Genomic DNA, 15,354 nt, shown 5'->3' with positions numbered 1-15,354 from the left:
GAAGGACTTATAAATACACTCTACAGTTAGTATCTATTCTTTTGGATTCATTATATCATAATATTAATTGCCATTAGTCAAACACATGATGTCATATCTCATGGCAAGTACTCTTGGTTACATGATGCTAAAGATAAGGGTTGGAAGATTTAATCACAGGAAATTGCAAGATGGCCTAAACTGGAGACAAAGACTGAAAAATACCAGTTACTCTTGTTACAATCTACAGTTACTCTTGTTGCAATCCAACATTAATGAATAGAAAAAATCTGCCCTATCTGATGCATAAACATTCAATTTTCCATCCCTTCTCATTTTTGCATTTTAGCATCTAGTATAGAAGCTATTCTTACTTATGCAGCCATCTAATGACCACATCTCATTTGCTTGTTTTGATTTAATGGGCAGACTTACTGGTTTTATGTCCCTGTGCAGGAATCCCACAGAATGAATACTTTCAATAGATTCCAGAATCTGCTTCCCAAGGCGCAAAGTGGTACTAATGGTGAATGTCCCTCGAGATTGGCTACGACGCAGGTCTGCCAAGTTCCGACCCTGATAAAATTAAAAGGACATTTTCATAAAAACATACTAATACCAAGATTCACAGATGCTGTAAAGGCTTCCTACTTCTTCTTTAGTTGTCCACGATTAACCACAAAATACTCTCAATACCTATTTTCACACTTGAAGGTAACACATCTTACCTAAATATAATGACTGTATGTCCACGAGTATCTCCAACACTAAATTTAGAATTTGTTTTTGAAAATACGAACTTAGTACCTTTCTATTCCTAAAAACATGGAACAAACTAATCCCTATTAGAAGACCCCTACAAACACTATTACTTAAAATTGTATTTTTGTCACACCCAAAAAAGACCACTGAGAAAATGCTCATGAAGACTTCTTCACACTCACTTCTTTAAGGAAAAGTAGGTAATTTAATTACACATTATATCAAAGAGATGAAAAATACATTATGTAGGAAATGCAACCCCATGACATTATAGAACTGTTGTTCTTCTAAAATAACAGATGAACAACAGTAGGAACAAGAACACACTTTGTTCAATATTCATATTAACCAGGATAACAAAGGACATTAACCCCATAACTCTAAGTGCTAAGGACATATTTTTAATAAACAAGTCTTTTAGTAAAATGAAGTGTTTTCTTTTACTTACAGAGGATAATTTTTCATTTTTATAAGAAAGCCAACAAAATACAGAGACTAATATAATACATTTTAGACTATCATCAAGTGAAGACTTGAAAGGAATGTAAAATATCTCAGAAGACATCACAGTTCACTCTTCTAACAGTCAGGTCTTTTCAGGATGCAAGCTTTCTCCTTTTTAAGAGAATTATGGAAAGGATGTAAAAGGAAAAAGATACAAGGACATGCTCAATTTATGTTCACTTACTACAATGCATTTTTGATCTTTGGGATTTTTTTCATTTGCTTGTTTAGCATCCTCTAAAATCTCACTGGAATTTTCATATAAACTTGGATAATAAACCTAAACACATAAGCAAACATTGAGCACTTTGATACACTAACCTGCAACTGCATGACCACATAGTTAAATCTGTCATTCCGTCCACATCCTATGAATCTACAGACATGATCTTTTCCTAAGAGAAAAAGAAGCAAATTAGCCAATAATAATGAAATTTTGTGGTTTATTCCTGTAAATAGCTAGGAAATTACTGGAAAGTACGTAAAATAATAAATTAAGCCCCATACAGTCCAATAGCAATAAAACCAAAGTTAAGTCCACCTGCAACTAAAGAGAAGCTTGCTCCCATAACGACAGCTCCCACTCTTCCATAAGAAAACATGCATGACAACATGCCTAAATTGAAAGCATTTTGGACTGGAAAATGTTTTCTTCTTACAAATCTTATGGTTTGTAATAGACAATATTTCTAGCCAATATTCCTCTTTTCTATAAGCTGTGGATGCCATGATGAAAGAAAACAGTAGTACTACTTGTGAGTTATGTTTTATATTAAAAAATTGTAGAAAATGTAATTCAACTAATCCAATTTATTAATATATTTCTCTAGAACACAATCCATTTGCTGTTTAGCTACGAAAGATAAATTCAACTCAGGTATACTGAAACAGGAAAAAAAAATCAGATTTTTGTTTAAGCCGATTTTCCTTAAAGCCTCCTCCTGTCCTAAGAGCAAACTGTGAAGAAAACAGGTCAAAAATAATCTCCTTGCTATCCTGCAGTCGTAAATCAAAGCAGAAGATTCCCCAGGTAAATACAGAGAAAAAGGCAAGCCAAAGGCTGCAGCTGCAAACAGAATGGGAATGCAAACCTCTTGTCATTTTGGCACCAGTGTTCATTGACTTGGAGAAAAGCTGTGACCCCTTCTGATCCCACTCTGCCCCACTCTATGACAGAACAGAGAACTGTGGGATTAAAGTTCCTCAGGCCATTTACCTTCCTTTCTCACACCAGTGGAAGCTACAGCCAACAGAAAGCTGATGATCTCAAGTGGTTGCTAAAGATATGTAAAATTTGTGACCTAATATTTCTATCATTAATTTCTTTACCCTTAGGATTACAAGAATGCCATAATCAGGGAACCCCCACTCCTCTCATTCCTGTTTTCAAAATACCATCATGTCTAGCTAAGATCTGAGGGGACTTTTTGCTAATGCCGCACTTTTTGCTCCATCAAAACCCTAAAACTTGACCCTACAGCTTCTAAATGTTTTCAATTCACTTGACAGAAAAGTGATTGCCTGTTTCTTGCTTCCTCAGGAAGCTGCCTGCCACATCCAATTAAAACAGGTTGGTAGGCTCTTTTAAACAAAGATAATCTGACAGGATTCATCAAAATAATTTATTTGAAAAGACATCTCTACATTTCTGCAAATATGTAAGTGCTAAACTTTAAGCATCGCTGTTTTTTCTCCACTTTTTCCTTCTACCCATTTGTTCAAGTAAGACAGGCAATATTACAGACAGTATAATTTTATGAAGAAAAAGGATTCGTAGAAAATTTATCAAGATGAAATTTTGTATATTCATTGCTGCAGTTTCCATTAATGAAGTCTCATCTCAAATATTTATGATTAATTTTACAGCCATTTGTGGGTATTCTGAAGGAACATCTTCAGAGACACATATATTAGTCAGATTTTATCTGACAAATGCAGTAAATGTCTAAAACTCAGATTAGTCAGAGAAATTCCATTTTGACTGGAGCACCAACTCAGTTTGTGTGGTAAACTTCCTTGAAACCTTTATATAAAATTGAGGAAAAAGGAAGGACAGAAGTAAAACCTGAATACCTTATTCAAATAGAATGATCCTCCACCACTCCAGTGGGGCTATACACACCTACTACAGCCTTTCCCTCAGCAGGAAAAGAATATTTCCTTACACCTGTGAGCTACACTGCTGAGCTGCAGGACAAGAAGATGATGTTAATAGGCTGCAGGGAATAACTCTGCCCTTGAAAAATCTCCTAGGGAGGGTGCTAAGCCTGTGTGCCATTCCTCAGGCTGCTGCACTGTAGCACTACAGCAGCTTTGCAGCCTACACCAGACACAGCCCATCGCTAAATTACACTCCAGAGCTGTAAATGAGTGAGGGAGAAGTCTGTAAGGTTGTGTGAGACAGAAACCAACTGAGTGAGTCTCACTCTCACTGAGTGAGATGTGATAAATCTGTCTTCTCCCATCTGACTGTGGGAACAGATGGCCTAACAACATGGTTAAACAAAACAACCATCTGTTGCAGTACATTTCTTTTTTTTTAAAAAAGCAGAAATAAGGAACTTAAAGAGTTAAACAATATTCTGCAACAATAATTAGGAGACAGCAGGGAGAAGAAAAATTAAGATGTAATTGATGACTAAGCTGTAATAAATGGCCGTATCAGTGAGTCTAGTCCTCCTTCACAATTAAGAGAGAAGTCATACAATTACTCACATATTCCAGCATGTTTTGCTAGCTCGGAGTCTTAAAAAGAACTTCTTTAAGTTTTTCATTAGTCACTGTACCATAAACAAAGTCACTACTTTTATATACTTCATTATACCACATAGTTATTACTCATTTTACCCCCGCAATAATGACCACACTAGTTCAATTCCAAAAGTTTCTGAAAGTAAAGAATGGTGAGAAATAGTGCATCCCTACACTTCTGCCAACATCTACTCTGATATCAGTTTCACAGTTTCTGTGAAATAAGATTCTAGTACAGATACATTCAAGAACATGTTTATAACCCTAAGAATGTGCCTAGGTCTAGTATAGACTAGAAGAACACACCTGTTCATTTATTCTCTTCTAAAAGTCTGTTTCTTTATAATACTCCACAAACTGTGCAGTATTTTTTAAAATTCAGATCAACACATCAAGAAATTCTTCATCAACACTGCAAGTTCATTGTCTCTCATTACAGAGGAAGCTTTTCAAATATTTGAAATAAAAAGGGTTTTCATGACAATTCTATTCCTTCCTCTCTATGCCCAATGTAACTAGAACACTTGCAAGAAGAGAACCTAAGCCCTTTGAGAAAAGGAGAGTAATTATATATATACACATACATACATACACACACACCAAAAAGGGATAGAAGAACAAGATAAAAGTTGGTCTCAGAGGATGTATGATAATACAAAGTTGTTACAAAAATATCCTAAAATAACTGTTTACAATTTCACCTGGTCTAAATCTGCATGAACAGAAAAAAATTGTTAAAAATAAGACTAATTTCTACATGATAAAAAAATCATTAAAGAATAATAATAAAAATCTTTAAGAAGCAATTATAAAGTTGTTTTCACCATTCTTTCCACATTTCTTGATTTTCCCTATGCTTCACATTTTTAGCTCTTTCAAAATGAAAACTTGTGAAGGTAAAGAAATTAATGCAAATGGCTCCTAGGAGCAAAGATTTCCTGTTAAACTTAAAATGGTCTCTACCATAACCTTATTTAATAAAAAACCTTCCAAGTATGGATAAAAAAAGCTGCATGTAAAACTAAAGTACCGTATCTGTGCAAATTATAAATCGCAATATATGCAAAAGGTTCATGTGACCCATCTCTTCACTAAGTTTGCTTACAGTGTTAACTGTAAACTTCCACAACAATGACTGGAGGTCACCTCTAGTGTTACTATCATCACATTACCACCAACTTTTTTTTTTTTTTTTTTTTTTTTATTTCTAAAGACCTCATATAAAATCTGGTTTTCAGTTATACAAAAGCTTCCATTTATCATTTGCTCAGAGAAATAATACTGAGACAATAAATAACATAAATATTTATTTGGATTATATGTTTTGTGGATTATTTGTCTCAGTGGATCTGTTGGTCATATGTTTCATTGTTCTGTTCCTTCTATCTAGATGTTTCCCATGATTCAATAGAACCAAAGACTCTTCTGCAGGAAAACTTGGGCTGTTTGGTATTATAGTTTCCTAACTATTCCTCTGAGAGTATAACTTCTGTAAGGCCCTATGGCAAATTTTCACACATAAATATTTTATTATTTCATCAATTTTTTTTCCACAAGTATTTCAAAAGATAAAAAAAGTTTTGACTAAGAAAAAAATCCCTTTTCTAATATCTTAACTGAAACTTCACCATACTGTAATTTAGAGTGGAAAGTTAAAATGCACTCCAGTTACACAGTCCTATATAAGGTCATGTTTTCATAAATACATTGGCATTGTAGTGCTGCCAAACTGCAGTGTTTTCTTTCAGCTCTACTAATTTCCTTATCATTTAGTTGTCTCATCTATACTATTTTAAGGACCGTTGGCATTGTAAAATAGAATCAAGCTCACGTGTGCAGAAAAAAAACCACAAAGTCTTGGGAAAATTAAGTCTGAGCTTTTAAAAACACCAGGAGTTATGGAGTATTCTGTTCTTCAAAACTCACGGTCTTTAGGATACTTTCTTTCAAGAACCCTGACAAATGTTTTCCAAACTTTCAATTGGCAATATTGAAATTTACTATTCATCTTTGGACTAGAAACTTTAAAATTCTAAGAAAATCTCCCTGATCAGCTATATAATACTAGATGTTTTAGTGAAATCTTTGAAACAGATAAAAGCGTAGGAACAGTTTGTTACCATCATAACATGTGACATGCTTGCCCTCTTAAATCTATAGAGGCTGTCAATTTCTGCTGCAGTGTGACCTTTACAGCACATTAGACTGCACCATATGTCATGCAGACTTTGTTTTATCCAAAGTAAGAGTTCGGAAAAACTGGGCTGCTGACAGGAATGCATGTATTATTCAAAATCTTCCAGATTAAAAATAATAATTTTCAAAGAAAAAAGTCACTGTTTAATCTTTCTTTCTGTAATCTTGTGTTGTAAAAAGCAATGAAGAGAAGCCACTGCATATTTCTCTGTATTGATAGCTTCATTAAAGTATCTAAAGCTACAGAAAGTTTGACTATTTAAACTCTGGTTCAAGGATATGAATCCTGGAAGTATTTCAGGATTTTACATGCCAGTAGTTTTCTCATACAAGTTACAGTACTTTAAAGTTGAGGCTTTTGCTCATGGGAATTTTTTTAAGTATGTTTCCTATTTCAATATCAGAATTCTCAGCAATACCTGCAAGCAAAGAAAACAAATATTCTTAACACATATGCTATGTGAAGAACCCTCAAATATTCAATGCTACATAGTACAGAAAAATAAAATCTTAGAAGAAAAAATAAAAACAAGAATAACAACAAAGTCTAGAGCAAAAAACAAAGAGAAGATATGGATTCAGAATAAAGTAAATCTGTGCCAAGATTTTTGCAGCAATTGAATTATTTTTATTGTTCATTTAATTTTCATTTCATCCCATTTCAAACAAAAGCTTCACTGTAACAAAAACTTTCAGAATCTGAAAGAGCTTCTATTCCACTTTTAATAATAATTAACCAAGAACATGAAGAATACAGGAAATATTTACTAAAAATATTATTATGATTACAATTATTTTTTAAAGAAGATACACTGACATTCTACTCCTTGCATATCCAAGGTGTAGCCCTACCTTGCAGCTTCTTCAACACAGCTACTTCCATTTTCAGCACTTGCTTTGGCTGCTGAGCTGATTCGACCTTCAGTGCAACATTTTCCCGAGTAAGCAAGTCCAGTGCATCGTAAATTTCTCCAAATCCTCCACCTCCTATTTTTCTCAACTATATTGGGGAAAAAGAAAGAACAAAAACATATTTTAAAGAGTGGAGAAGAAAGAAGTATTGCTGTTTTATTTTCTTTGTTCTGCCTGTCATACTGCAAACCCTGTTGTATTACAAATAGATTTTCAAATAATAATTATATCCTTCAGTACATAAAAGACCTACTGAATAATTGACCAAGGTATGGCTAACCAGTTTGGAAGAGAACACACCTGATCCCCATCTGCACTATTGTATATAACATAATAGAAGAGTGCAGTAGAATTCCCAGCATGAATCTGGGCAAAGTCAGCATGCTGAATAAAGGCTTTCCTCAAATAGTCACACACAGCCCAGAGATCTTCAAATACAAATGCACAGTGACATTTTTAAAATACACCATCTTTTTCTCTTTTCAGAAATACACTGAACAATAACAGTATAAAGTCATACAAGTTTTTGGACTTCCTGAAAAGAGACAGTATTTTCTATTATATGGAGTGACTTACACACAGCAGCTAAATCATAAATATGAGAAATGGCTAAGATTATCTTTGAATATACATCTCAATTGTTACACACATTCACTTACAATTCACCTATATCATTCTTGTTAACAGACAGACTCAAGAAACTTGCAGCACTAAAAGTTTCATCTCTGCAAGAAAGAGGTAAAAAGAATGCTCATGGCATACTAATTAGTTTGCACTACCTTCAGAGCAAATATTAACAGCTGTTTTTTTCACTCTGCTTTAAGTGGTCACATGGAACAGACACTACTTTGGTTTTCAATATCAAAAATGTCAATGTTGTTTCACAAAATGCCTCCCCTGGCTAACACTCTAAAGCTGATAAAAGAGAAAAGGAGCCAAAAAAGAACTTACCCTAAGACTAGCATGGTTTTCTAAATGTCATCTGAAAACATACAGTTGCTAACATTATATGACTACACTGCATAAAATGTCATCTAAACTGTCCAGGGTTCTAGAGAGCAGCAATATGCTGACCTATCTTCAGATTCTGAAAAGTAATCTAATGTCTCCTAATTAACACCATCAGACATTTGACTGAGCAGGAAAAACATTTTTTAAAATAGCCTAGACTCTATAAATAAATTAGAAGATGACAGATAACACATCAATGTTCAGCACAGTACAAGCACACCAGCGAGAATACATGGTGAAAAAGGTGAGAGGAAAAGAAAAGAGGTGACACAGCCTTCCTCACCCCCTTACAAATGTAGACATGTTCGTCATCTAACTTCATTTATCAGCTTTGAAAAATGGCCAGACCACGAAAGACTGCCTCTGAAAGCATTGTTTCTCTGCATGTGTGCTTAAAAGAAATTTAAGGCAAACAAAACCACAAACACCGTAACAAAATAAACAGATCAATTTATATCCTCAGCTAAAGTATACCAGAATCATTAACATACACCCAATAATTACACCACTCAGTAATTCCAGGCCCAAATTAACCTCTCTTTGATTGCAGAAAAAAATACTTTCCACGTCCTTTGTCACCGAGTCACACACATTCAACAATGAGTCCATGTTTTCCTTGGTCTTTTTTTTGCTGCCAGCATCCCTACAGAAGCTTTTCTTGCTGCTTTTCACATCCTTCACCAGTCACAACTGCCAGCTGAGCTCTGGCTTTCCCATATATTCATCACACAGAGGCAACGTTTCCATGGTAATCTTGGGCAGCCCATCCTTGTGTCCACTTTCTGTTCACTTGCATTTTGCTTGCCAGTTCACACAGGTGGTGACCACTCAGCCATACTGGTCTCCTACCACACCTGCTCAACATCTTTTACCTTGATGAGGACCACATTGCCCTTGTTTACATCTGCATTACAATATCCCACTTTGTTCATTCGTTTCAGCCTTCTCTTTTTGCATTCAGGATCTCACACCCCAAACTCTTTCCATTCTCTCTTTGACTTCTGTGCCTTTATACGCTTCCAGGCTAAAGCATACAATTTCCAACAAGTTTTATCTTGGTACCTTTGCTTACACTACATATTGAATGTCATTCTCAAAGATATAAAAAATCAATTATCATTACAAGCAAGTCTCTCCAAGTCGGGATTCTAATAAATGTTTCAAAGTCAAAAAAGAGGCATGAAGAAAAGCATTAACAAAGGATAAAAGCGAATGCTAACAGACACCACTAGAGAAGAGGGCTGTCGCTGGGGAAAAAATATTTTATAATTTTTTTATGCTTACTTTTCAAAATAGAATAACCCTAAATAATGCTAGGTTGAAATTAAATTTAATTGAACATATTTTTTTTTAAATGTTCGTGTCCAAAAATTTTAGATATGGTTTTCACAACTGCAATGAACAAGGTCCTCAGCAGCAAAAAAATCCAAAAACTGCATTTCAGTTTCTTCTGCTGGGAGACAGTCCTATGAAATCCTGAATTCAGGAAGTCTATCACCTTACATGCCATCAAGAAATCCTTAATGTTTGCTACAGAAGATAAGAAATTGAAGAGTTACCCACAGAAAATACTTGGCACTCATCTTCCTGTAATACTATATCTGGAAAACATGTAAGTAAAAATGTATAATTACATGAAACGAACTTCAGCCTACTTTCAAAATTTTCCAGAAGACACTTATGTCATCAGCAGTCTTCATTACATAGGAAAGAAAATAAACCCGAAGAAAACACAGCCCCTGTTGCACACATCAGACAAGTGGTTTTGTGGCTAGTGATATGTATGTTATTGTCTATTGTATTTTGTATATTATTGTATTTTAAATGGTATTTTATACTATTTGATCTGAATCAAGATTATGCTTTCTGTTTTTACTTCACTGCTGTATTGAGATTAAATATAAGAAGATATTTTACAAATACTTATACTCCAGAGATAGCTATTTAGGTTCTATTTACCCAAAAGGAAATACAAAGATTTCCTCCACAAAGTTAGTATCAGCTTTCTGCATATTTAACTGAAAGATAGGGCACAAGACCGTTGAAACAATTCTCTCTTATTAATTTAAAATTAATGATGAATTTCTATCTTCCATGTTGTGTCTTACAGTTCAAAAAAACTTGAAATAATATAAAGTGAGCAATTCAGAATCCATTCACAGCCTACTACACACACACACACACACAGATACTCTAAATGTTCTATTGTGAACTGGCCTTTTTTAAATTCCAAGTGAAAAAAACCAAAGTGATCAGAGGAATGGAGAAGGAGCTACAAGAACTCAGCCTGTTTCTCCCAGCAGAAATAGCTTCAACTGGATACTATTTCCCTCAAGATGCAAATCAAGGATATGAACAGCAAAAGGGAACAGAGCTATTTATGGCAAAGCCAATGCTGGCATACAATCAAATGAATACAAATCAGCTGAGAATAAATCTATGCCATAAAATCCAACAAACAAAAGGAAGAGCAGCAAGGCCCTGAAAGACCTTCCCATAAGGAGTAACATATCTCACAAACCTACTAGTTTCAGGGGAGGGCTTCTGACTGATCTCCAAAACGGACTGACATAATCACTGGCTGATTGGGTTCAATATACTAACAGTACTCTTCCAGTTGTGCTAGGATCAGGCACTGCACTGGGATTTAAGAGCTCTCCTAGGTCCTTATCAGAAAAAAAAATAACCCACTTTAAATCCTCATAACTTTTCTTTAAAGTAGGGTAAGAGAAACAAGTAGTTTTAAAGCTCATTCACAATTAATTTAAGTACTAAGCAAAATATATCTCACAAGATTTTTCAAATTAATTACAAAGCACAAACCACTTCTTTCTAAAAATGTTTCAAAGAAGATAAAGGATTGCAGGAAGGCATACTCACCACCTTCCATCTTTCTTTGACCAATATTCCCACACTGAGGATGTCAGGCTGATCCCCTCCTCCACTCATTGCAACCTCCTGAGGTGATGGAGCTGCTATGCAAAGTCTGCGTCAGTAGAAACCATCCAGATCCCAGGAATGGCTTCCATTTAACCAGTCACTGCAGAAAGAGAGCAGAACTCAGTGATTAACAGAATAACAAGAAATACAGCAAAAGTTGTGTTTCTTACCCAGCACCTTAGCTATTTTTTTTATCCCACAGTAAGTAATGTTGAAATTTTAGTCAGTTTCCAGTACATAAAAAAATTCAAGGATAGCCTTCCTTAATTTTCCAACTTGCTCTCTCCCGAATCTCCAATACCAATCTCAATATAGAACTAATGAACTTAAACATTTTCAGAGGCATATTCCACAAGCAGTTTCAAATTGCTGCAAGGTATAATTACATTTAAACTTAATTTTAATAATCCTTTTTAAAATTAATAACTAATTAAATAACCTAATTGATAACGTATTAAATAATTGTTTTGTTAATTTATAGTAATATATAACAGCATTAAAATAATATTAACCAAAAAATTAAAATGTTAAAAATAGATACTTAAATTTCAGTTGCACTGCATACAGACTACTTCACATTTTACAATGTGTTTCACATAGCTAGGATTATTTCTGATTAAATACATCTTAAGTACAATTATCTCAGGCTATAAACAGCTGTTTTTGGTAAGGCAAAAACCCTGTCTTTGGTAATTTTGACAGTTTATTTTTTTTAATTTTCTGGTTTTAGCAATCATTGCTGAATTGGATTATAGACAGTATTATAAAAAATTGTACTTTGGAGACTAACATATCCATAATGGCTCCCATCAGCAAATACTACAACCAAATAAAAGCTTATTTCAATTCTTTGAGCTTTTCTAGAACTGTGCTTATTGTTATACTGGTGTAATTATACAAATGTAACTCTTTGTATAAGCCCTCTTATCTAAAGACAATACTCTTTGAAAAGTATATTTGCTTTAGGTCATTTCTATGGCTTTTAAAATAGCATGACTGCAAGTGAACAATGCTTCTCTCCCTGAATCAGCACACAAATGATATGCAAAATTGGTAAAATCATTCTGATTTAAATCAGCAGTATGGCCTTCCATGTGGCTAACTGCCAGTCTTACTACTGGGACTAAATTATGCTTTTTTAGTAAACACTCCGCTGCTTGAACAACCTGGCTTTTGAAGACAAACATTTGTTTGACACAGCAGAAACTGTGGTTGTTTTCCATGTTCTTTGATATTTCTTTTTCATATTATATTTACACCTTTTTGGTTAAATTGGACATTATGACAGTTGAACCAACTCCAGATAAAACAAATCCCTCTGGAGAAACATTAAGTTGAGCATCTAAATTTACACCCAATAAGAGTGGATTACATGCCTGTAAAGGAGTGTCCATTCAGAATACAGAGCTTAAATTGGTTTAATTCAAACAAATGAAGGGAAACCAAATTAAGATTGTGTATTGTGAGTAACAGCATCCATCCTGCAATTTAATCAGGTTGAACCAAACAGATTCAAATTCTACTGGTGATAGTAAATTCTCCCCTGCAGATAAGGTCAAAATTCTAAAAAGAACTAGAGCCATTTATAACATTACTAACCACTGACCACACTCACTGTCCTTTCTAACAGAATTATCATAACACAGTCAGGAACAAAGATGAAACAAAAACCCACCAATGAAGGGGAAAAGGTCTATTTCCAAAATTATATGCTTAAAGCACATAGAGTGGCTTTTCCCCTTTTCCCCATTTTAACTCAAATGTTTGTTTCTCTTTCCACCACCTGCCAGTTACATCGAAGCATGGGTTGATCTTGACAAATAAATTGTAAAATTCTATACTGGGACTTCAAGAGGGTTTATTTTTTCCTGATATTTGCTTAAAACAAGTTAAACTATTCATCTCACCAGAGCAAAATCTAAAATCGCAAGTAAGATTTTTGCTGAAGCTTTCGAACATGAGCAAAATTCATCACCTGTAGGAAAAGTAGATGCTTTATTGAATCAAAGATATGGCTGTTCAAAGTTTTTTGTTAATTCTGCTATCAGCCTTGACTTGATACTTTTTTTTAAATACATTTAAATTCACAATTTATAGTCACAACTCTAACAAGTATTTCTGAAAGCTATGCATTTGTGGATTCTTGAGCAGACTGACAGAGCACCAGCAACTGGCCAGAATGCAAAGGTCCAACACATACATTCAAAGAACCACCCTGTATTTTAAGAATTGTTGTAGAAGTACTCTATTACTGCATGTAATATCTGCATGGCCAGGGTAACAAAATCTTCATTTGTACACAATTCCTCAATCCTTTTCTAATACACTAATTCCTTGTTAAATCTCTCATCATCCTAGATCATTACAAAGCAACTGTATCTATTCTGTATCATCAAACCTAGGTATTCAAAGCAATAAAACACCAGGACCCATTGAACTGTCATGCCTGGGAGGGAAAAGTTCTCTGGTGAACCCCTGAAGACAAGGTGCTAAGCTACTCCTGAAGGCTAATAATTAACTGCAAGCATTACAAACATGTTGGAGTCAAATTGAAGAATCCTGGTTTTTTCAAGACTTCAAGTAAAGCAGAAGAAGGATTCAGCGACAAATTTCAAGGCTAGAAGGCTTGAAATTGGTCCAAACCTTCGCCTGATCAGGCCACTTCATAACTTCAGCCCCTTTCAGTGAATTAGCACACACTAATATGTAAGACACCAAATGTTCTTCACTGCTAATATGTTCCAGTATGTTTCTTTCCTCACAATAAACACAACTTGTTTTGTTTCAAGGTTTAATGCATTTCATTTTAACTTTTTACCACACAACTTGGTTACAGTTTTGGTAACCAAATTCCATTTCCAGTCATTTCACTTCATGTAAACATCTCAACATACTTTGTTAACTTCATGTAAATTAATACATTTAGCTTTAAGCCTTCCTTCATAGCCATGGGTTTTTTATATGGTCCTCCTTCAAAACCCCTCCCCTTTCTCCACATTTTTCTTGTGGTATGAACAGCGACATTGAGTTAGACATCCACACTGAATTAGACTCTATCATACCAATTCCTAATATGGAGAAAAGTTTTTCATATTACTTCTTTGTGATAGAAGTCTTATTTCCCTAATTTAAGTCTGAAAATGCTTTATACTTTTGCTAAACCACAACACTATCAGATGCTTGTACACCTCCATTCTCACACTCAGGCATTGCTACAAGAATACGGTTTTTAAAGACCTTAATCACAATGTGATCTAGGCAGAGTTTCATTGCTCTGATGTGTTCTCTAATGGTCTTAACACTGTATAATCTGAAAATCTGTTAATTATTGATGTACTGCAGTGGATAAATATCTTTATATTCCTTACCTAGTAACAGATAAGATGTTTTCTAGTAGGTGCAATTTTGATTACAATCACCTTTCCCAAATTTATACAGAAGAAAAGGATATTACTAGAGACTTAAAGGACTTTTGGACAGACATAAATATCCATTCTTTGGAGGTGGTTCTCAGGTCAAGACTGAAACTGAAATTTCTCTGAATTTGGAAGGATTTGAATTCAGACTGACTGGCCCATTCCACATTTCACAGATGAATCAAAGACTCATAAAAGTAAATACAGTTGCATTTGTATTACTGAAATACATTGTTTTCAGCATAGCTCTTTAACAGGCTACAATGCTGTTAAGAATTTTAAGAAAGCTCCAGCATGTTCTGTATTCTACTGAAGCAGATGAATAATTAATGACACACAGTTAAGGTGCAAGCTTTCCCTTACTCATTCAGCAGATGAACCCTTTAGCAGTGCAGTTTTTTAGGAGGCAGTAAGGCTATTTTCAGCAAAACAAACATGTCTTTACAATTCTCCTAAAAAAGTAACAGCCACTCTAATTGTGATATATATCATTAAATTCTGTATTCATGAACTCATCAGTTTTCTTACCAGATCAGTTTTTCACTTCAGAGGCACTTTTCAAGACAACACAACTACAATGAAAGACAATTAGCTCTCTGTCAAATTTATTTCCAGGTGAGAGGTCATGGAGTAACTAGGAGAACACAGTGAGGATAGACTGTTCCTCATAAACCTTTGCTGGGAACTCATTACAGTATAAAACAAGAACAGGTAAAGGAGCATTAGAGCTAATATCCAGAATGCTGTACAGACATCCGTTATTTAACACCCTTCTATCCACTTTAACTGATTTTAACTACACATTAGAAAAGATGAATTTACTCCATCCAAGTACACTAAGACATTATATAGTATTTGAAAATAACAGTGCAAAATTTCCAGA

At 34.5% G+C, this 15,354-nt stretch overlaps 1 protein-coding gene across 1 annotated transcript in view; it reads right to left on the bottom strand.

Moving 5' to 3' along the window:
* The window catches only part of TTBK2 (tau tubulin kinase 2), an 81,813-nt gene that overhangs the window by 50,557 nt on the left and 15,902 nt on the right, over positions 1–15,354 (bottom strand). Inside the window, exons 2-5 of the mRNA XM_041460033.1 lie at positions 10,996–11,155; positions 7,045–7,192; positions 1,567–1,640; positions 415–555 (exon numbers count right to left, since the gene is read on the bottom strand). Of these exons, the coding sequence (XP_041315967.1) occupies positions 415–555; positions 1,567–1,640; positions 7,045–7,192; positions 10,996–11,064 (432 nt within the window). The 5' untranslated portion in view covers positions 11,065–11,155. The remainder of the gene's footprint in view (positions 1–414; positions 556–1,566; positions 1,641–7,044; positions 7,193–10,995; positions 11,156–15,354) is intronic.

The sequence above is a fragment of the Pyrgilauda ruficollis genome, unplaced genomic scaffold (genome assembly GCF_017590135.1).
Source record: "Pyrgilauda ruficollis isolate IOZ18807 unplaced genomic scaffold, ASM1759013v1 scaffold14, whole genome shotgun sequence".
Taxonomy (NCBI): domain Eukaryota; kingdom Metazoa; phylum Chordata; class Aves; order Passeriformes; family Passeridae; genus Pyrgilauda; species Pyrgilauda ruficollis.
Note: the sequence above shows the minus strand (reverse complement) of the source record. Positions and strands in the feature narration are given on the sequence as shown.